This window comes from Miscanthus floridulus, chromosome 6 (genome assembly GCF_019320115.1).
Source record: "Miscanthus floridulus cultivar M001 chromosome 6, ASM1932011v1, whole genome shotgun sequence".
Classification (NCBI taxonomy): domain Eukaryota; kingdom Viridiplantae; phylum Streptophyta; class Magnoliopsida; order Poales; family Poaceae; genus Miscanthus; species Miscanthus floridulus.
Window position 1 is genome coordinate 15,497,461 of NC_089585.1, and position 7,371 is coordinate 15,504,831.

Consider the following 7,371-nt stretch of genomic DNA (forward strand, 5'->3'; position numbering starts at 1 on the left):
ACTTTCTTTGATCCAAATCAATTTGAAGGTTTCCAAAGTAACCTACAATGCTCTTAGATGGGAACTGCTCTGATACCAGCTGTGGTAGAACCTCCTAAGGAATCAGGCCCACGTGCACCTATCATTGTCTTAACAGACCTCGGATAGCGTTCACGAGTTCCCAACAACTCAATAGGTCTATCGGGTGTCCTCGGGAAACCCGAATCATCCACGATTCTCTTTTTCAAATAGGATCCCAATCACAGACATTGCAGATTACAACAGTTTATTCAAATATATATCAGAGTAAAAGATAGCAGAAGTCTTAAGATAACATAGTTTACAAACTAGTTGTTTTCGAACTTACAATACCATAAGTGTCATACAACCATAGTAGCGGGATAATATTACATTAACTTTATTTATCATACAAACTAGTGCCTTGTCCAAAGGCCATTCATCACTCCTCATCGTCATTGACTTCGAACACAGACATGCAGCAGGGACCAAAACAAGCCTGCACATGCGACTCATCTGCAACAAGGGTTAACAAACCCTGAGTACAAAAGTACTCAACAAGACTAACCCAACTTAAAGGGGTGTAAGACTTTAGAGATGCAGGGGTTTGGGGCAAGGTAAGGATGTAGCAAGATTCAAAAGTTCTTTGCCAAAAGCTTACTATTCTTCATTCTATTTTCAAGTTTTACCCCTAAGTCCTTTTAGTTCATTATCTCAACTAAATATACATTTCCCATATTCCATTCCTTTTCATTCCATTCTTTTCTCATATTTTAGTAATTCACCAGTCCTGCATTGCTTCTATAATGAATCGAGTCTCCATATCCGTGGAGCACCGGCAATTCAAATTGATTCAAGTCACAGCTGGGGATTCCTTATCACACGACATATGTAGAACTTAATCTTGCATATATCAACCTCGCTACCGGATCCTCCTATACTAAGCTGTCTCCACGCCACCCGAGAGTACAACACACCTCAAATTCGGCCACATTCCAGCCACAAGGGTACACGCTACTCCCGTCATCTCTCCACTCCCAGTGCGTGGGCATTCGTCTTAGTATCGGATTAGCCGAAGTAGGCTTACCGGAGTATGTGACCAGTACTACAAAGTGTCTCGTTCAGAAGATCCACAATGAGTGGCCTTTAAGCGACATAGTCGACAACATTACCCAACATTCAAGATAAGTCACCCGACTAGTCTCTAGTTCATTTAACCTTCTTTCTTTCTTTGGCCAGTATGCCATCTTTGATTGTATCAAAACTTTTATTTTGAAAGCCTATCATAAAGCATACTAAGCATTCTACGCCTTTATAAATGAAAACATCTTCAAGGATGGTAAACAATTAACAAGGTAGGCAATGCATCAAGTAGGAAACATTTAAATTAATCAACTCAATGCAATAAGTAACATAGGTGATAAACTTTTCAAAGTAAACAAGGTAAAGGTTTAATGCATAAACCGGGGCTTGCCTTCGTTGACGATCTTAGGTTCCGGATCAGTATCACAATTACCGAATCCCGTGACAACCGGGGATTCTTCTAGAACTTGCTCAACTAGAATCGTTTCACTCTCAGATTCTACACGAAATGATAACATATGCTTTAACATGATTATAACGTAAACATGATGCTTCCACGGTACATGAAATGTAAAAACACCCCGAATACGATTTTCCTTCACGGTACAGTTGCAAGCCAACAAAACCAACTTGCAATCCTACCATCAAGAACCACACATGTGACTTGACCAAATGAATCTTGAAACTCTACTAGTCACAAAACATGACCAAAACAAGATTCAACACTAATCAAACACTTAGGGTTTGCTTTTATTTATTTTGGAATTAATTTGGAAATAAGCCCAAAAATGAACTTGTTCCAAATGACATGAAACTTTTATGTAAGCTTCCTCATGACAAATTAGTGTACCAAAATAAATTTCATAATTTTTGGAATTATACAGTGGCCTACAAAAATCATGGAAATTGCATTTATTAATTAATGGACTGAATATTTGAACATTACAAATTTATTCAAATTTCAAGTTTCATATTTTTAAACCATAATAGAGCATGTATAGAAGCTACACATAAAATTTCAGAATTTTTGGAGCTATGATTATTTTCCTACAAATTTCCAAAGATTCAGCACTATTCAAAATCAGAAAATAATAAAACTCACTATTCTCTCTCTTGCTCTCACTGACAGCCGGCTCCCACCTGTCATCCCCAACCTCGAGCATTGACCGTGGCTCCGATGGCGCTGACCGGCGCTATCTCGCCGATAGTGATCACAACAGCGACGGCCAAAGTACCAACATGTTCACAAGAGCTAGGCGCATTGATTTGTGGCACTACGGAGGTTGATTACGACACGGAACAAAGCTAACACCGATCATGGCGGACGCGGTGGCATGGCAGTGTTACACCGGCGAAACAAGGCTAGTAACGGTGAAACAGAGAGTATAGGAAGCATCAGTGGCTCACCCCGATCGTGTTGAAGCAACAGGCGAGACCGAAGAAGCTATGGTGACGTGTTTCGACGGTGACCGGGATCACGGCGGAGCGGACCTCGTCGACGACAGTGTTCCGGCGACTGCAGTGGGTAAAACGAGCAGGCAAGAGTGGAATGAGCACTACAGCATCGAGATGAATCCATAGAGTCAACCAGCAAGGGCAACGGCTCACCGGATGAGACTGGCCATGGTGAATTGGAGCTTCCGTTGAGATTGCCGGCCGCGAGGAAGATGAACGTGTACCGCGAGCTCTCAGCGAAATTAGGTGGTAGCAACAGCTTAGTCGGATGCGCAAGGAGCAAGCGGAACTAGAACACGGCTTTTACGGGGCTTGCTTGCGTTGAGGAGACGAGAGAAGCTCGCCGGAGTTGAGACGGCAGCGTCGAGAAAACAGAGAGGAGGAAGAAAAGTGAACGGCGTCGTCTGGTTCTTATAGCTCAGCCAGGAGCGCGCAGACTCGACACGCAGCGTGCTCCCTGCGCCAGCGTGAAGCCAAGGGCGGTCGCAGGCGTGCCTAGAAGGCCGGAGAAAGGACGCCGACGGTGAGGCGGTGGTGCCTTGTAGTTATCTGAAATTTTGAAATAATTACAGATTTGCCACTGAGTTCATTTTACAAATTACTCCCAATTTTTCTAAAGAAGTTGAAAATCTCCAAAAATGAAAGTTGCTCAATTTTTCAAACTCCACAACTTTGCTTCTAGGAACATTTTCAAATTCTACCTCCATTTTGAAATTTGAATTTGGGGTGCATTTGAGTATTTGAATCATTTCAAAATTACTCCAAATTTTATATGTAAACTTGAAAAACTTTGAATACCAAAGTTGATCCACATAAAATAATCTTCAACTTTGCTTTTTGCCTCAACCCCAAATTCCAAATGGATTTTGAATTAGACAAAAGGGGCAAAAAAGACTTTTGTGATTTGAATTTGAATTCAAATTTGATTTGTTTTCCTTTTACTTTAACTTTAATTTTTGACCAGTAACATGGCCCATTAGGGTTATTTGAGTCAAATGACACATGACCTCACATGATCACATGAAATTTGACCCTTGTGGTCATGATCTTTATTTAGGGGTTTGAATCACATCACATGAAATAACAACATTATGAAATAAAGCTTATTTAGTGAATGCATTCAAAATTTTCTACTTTATGAATGCTTTGCAATGCATATGATGACATGGCAAGTTTTAGTGTTAGGTCAAAACACCAGAGGTGTTAGACATACTGGACACGTCCGGTATGACTTACACTGCGCCAATGGTAACTGAGTTACAGTAACGTTGTGAGGCGTCGGAACTCCCGACGTGTGTCGAAACTCCCGACCCTCATCACATTTGAAAATAATAGTAACTGAGTTAAAGTATGTGAGGTGTCGAAACTCCCGATGCATGCCGGAACTCTCGACCGTCGAGGCATTTGAAAACTAGCCGTTGGCCTCTGGCCATCCATACGGGACACGCCCGGTATGACTAGGACAGTGAACACTCCAAGTCAGTTAAGCACGAAACATTGGAACTCCCGACCATTGCCATAACTCCCGACCGTCGAAACTCCCGATAAACCAACCCAAGAACATCAAGAATTTTATCGAGCCTAGGCATATACTGGACACGTTCGGTATTATCAGACTAGCAAAAACAAGTTAGCTCTTTTGTCTCTCAAACACTCTAAAACTCACATGGGTTGGCTTGAGCACTTATGAATAATTATCTATCAACATGATGCATCCCTCTTAATAGTACGACATTCCTATTAACTCAAATCTAAAGAGTTTTAAACCTTTTAGGTTGATCTCTTTCAACCGAAGCCATGTATTCCAATCTTCATCAAGTGAGGGTGCCAACATGTTGATATTGATCTTTTCACTTGAGCATAGCCATTTTGAGCACGTGACTTGATTCCATTCATCAAATTTGAATAATCCTAAATGTATCAAGTCACTTCCTTCTTCACCTTAGCTAGGTTCTTCGGCCGCCAAGCCGTCGCTTGCCTTTCACCCTTACTTAGTGCCTCGAAGCCTTTTCTTGCTATCTTCATCATCTCAAGCCATCAAGTCACATCTTGTGTTGAATCATCCATTTATTTATATTGTTTTCTTTTTATTTTAATTTAGCAAGCTTCAAATATGAGACCATTCCATATGCAATTCCTCATGTCTCATTAATTAATTCTTACCGAGCTTGCTTACACATAGTACATGAAAATCTCACAATAAATAAGCATTTGCATGAATTCCATTTGCATTGTTGTCTTGTGCTTGAACTAGATTGTTTATACAACAACACATCATTTTGGCTTTCATTAAGTACCTGTGAGATAACCTATTACCTGTCCACACTTAGCAAACGGGTTAAACCTTTAATCACATTGTAATTCAATCATCCAAAATCCACTAAAGGGCTAGATGCACTTTCACACTCTAGCGGTCGATGTGGCGCTACGTAAGCTAAAGTCGTTGTCTCAACCAACTACTTTGATACTATCTCCGTCCCAAATTATAAGGCATTTTGATTTTTCTAGATATATTATTTTTATTATGTATCTAAATAGAGTGTATATCAAAGTGATGCTTATCTAAAAAAGTTAAATTTCTTTGAAAAAAATAAGGAGTTTTTTTTATAAGAGTTGGGCCAAAATTCGATTTAATAAGGAAATGAACGCGGGGGTGGGGTGGGTGGGTGGGTTGTGTGTGTGTGTTCGAATGTGGTATAAGGACAGTTTTCCCAGGGGGGGGGGGGGGGGGGTTTCGAATGTGGTATAAGGACAGTTTTCCCGAGGGGGGGGGGGGGGGGGGCACGCAAGTGCGGCTATACAAAATGGACATCAACGTGAAACATCTCGCTGTAGAAAACGATGAACCAACAAAACAATTCCACGTCTGTTTCCCAACACACAGAATCATCGCGCGCCAGTAGTGTAACCACTTCGTACCCCACAAGTTCACATAAACTTCATTCGAATGCAGAATGCTGCTGTTACAATAATACATATACGCCCTGTTCACTTGGCGTATAAGTATATTTTTTTTAGTCAACGAATAATATTTTTCTCTCACAACAAATCAACCAATAATATTTTCAGCCATGGTCTTATCCACGATATGGAGTTTGACTCACATTTCCTTGTCTTTTCTTTCTTCCCAAGTTCCCACCAGAGCCCAAGCCTACAACAGCTTCTCACACTCAACGGACTTGGCGTACACGAAACGAACGAGTTTCTGCTTCTTTTTTTTACTAGGTAAAGACGACTAGTGCTCACTAATCACTACTGGAGAGTAGTACTCCGTATATAAATGACACGAGACGCCTTCAAATCTTCAATCAGCGAACTGCCGTTTCATGCAGTGTCGACTGTGGAGCACCATGTCCAGTGACACGGCACCACGCGTCATCGAGGACTACCGCGGCGTCATCCAGCTCCTCAGCGACGGCACCGTCGTCCGCTCCGACCCCGCCGTCCTCCGGCCGTCCGACGAGCACTTCCCTGACGTCCCGGGCGTCCAGTGGGAGGACGTCGTGTACGACGCCGCGCACGGCCTAAGCCTACGCGTGTACCGGCCGGCCGCGGCCACTGCCGGCGACGCCGCCAGGGCGAAGAAGAAGCTGCCGGTGCTCATGTACTTCCACAGCGGCGGCTTCTGCCTCGGGACGTTCTCGCAGCCCAACTTCCACACCGGGTGCCTCCGCCTCGCGTCGGAGCTGCCCGCCGTCGTGCTCTCCGTCGACTACCGCCTCGGCCCCGAGCACCGCCTCCCCGCCGCCATCAACGACGCCGCGGCCGCCCTGTCCTGGCTACGTGACCAGCACGCAACGGTCGTCAGCGTCGCGGGCGCCCATCACCATCCCTGGCTCGCCGAGTCGGCCGACTTCACCAGGGTGTTCGTGGCCGGAGAGTCCTCCGGCGCCAACATGTCCCACCACGTCGCGGTGAGGCACGGGTCCGGCCAGCTCCCGCTCGCCCCGCTGCGCGTCGCCAGGCACGTCCTGTTGACGCCGTTCTTCAGCGGGGTCCAGCGCACCGCGGCTGAGGCCTCGCCGCCGCCAGCCGTCTCGCCGTCGTTCACGATCGAGATGGCCGACACGATGTGGCGCCTGTCGCTCCCCGTGGGCGCGACCAGGGACCACCCCGTGACAAACCCGTTCGGCCCCGACAGCCCCGCGCTGGGCACCGTGGTGTTCCCGCGGGTCCTCGTGGTGTCCGCCGGCCGCGACATCCTCCACGAGCGCGTGCTGCGCTACGCGGCGAGGCTCGAGGAGATGGATAAGCCAGTGGAGGTCGCCGTCCTGGAGGGCCAGGAGCACGCCTTCTTCTCCCGCCAGCCGTGGGGCGAGGGGACCAACGAGACGATCCGAGTCGTGAAGCGCTTTGTTTACAGGGAGAACGCCGCTACTAGTGCGGAATAGCTGGTGGTCGTTGGTCTAATAAAACGTCTTGTTCTTGGCACTTTGCTTCCCTTGATTCTCTCTACGTAGGAGTGTAAGAACATGGCAAGGTCTTGAACACCATCTGTGGTCGAATGAATAACCGGGCACATGCTCTCTTGACGTGCACCATTAGATGTCTCTTTCCTGATGTGCACGTATCCTGATGCACATCCAGTGCTGCATGCCCTTAAGTGCAGATTTTACTTTCTCTCACACAAAACTCACACTTGGTTTATGGATTTTCGAAAGAATCTTCCCTTATTGTTTCCCTCTATATTAGTTTCCTGGTACCTCAATAGGCCGAGAAAGCATTCGACAAGATGGGCTACAATCTCGAGGTTATTTTCTAGCCCACGCACGCATATCTAGCGTCAGCCCATATCAATTCTTAGTCATGATAAGGAAAACAAAGCCCGAATGGCAT

The 7,371-nt window shown here is 45.4% G+C and overlaps 1 protein-coding gene across 1 annotated transcript; it reads left to right on the plus strand.

The window, feature by feature from the left end:
- The first annotated feature begins 5,873 nt into the window (after positions 1 to 5,873).
- Positions 5,874 to 6,941, plus strand: LOC136457735 (carboxylesterase 15-like). The gene has a single exon (XM_066457750.1). It carries the CDS (start codon positions 5,886 to 5,888, stop codon positions 6,924 to 6,926), a length of 1,041 nt encoding a protein of 346 aa, XP_066313847.1. The 5' UTR covers positions 5,874 to 5,885; the 3' UTR covers positions 6,927 to 6,941.
- Positions 6,942 to 7,371: the final 430 nt, after the last annotated feature.

Coding starts and splice junctions, on each gene's coding strand:
- LOC136457735 (XM_066457750.1), top strand. CDS start 5,886: ATGTCCAGTGACACGGCACCACGCGTCATCGAGGACTACCGCGGCGTC.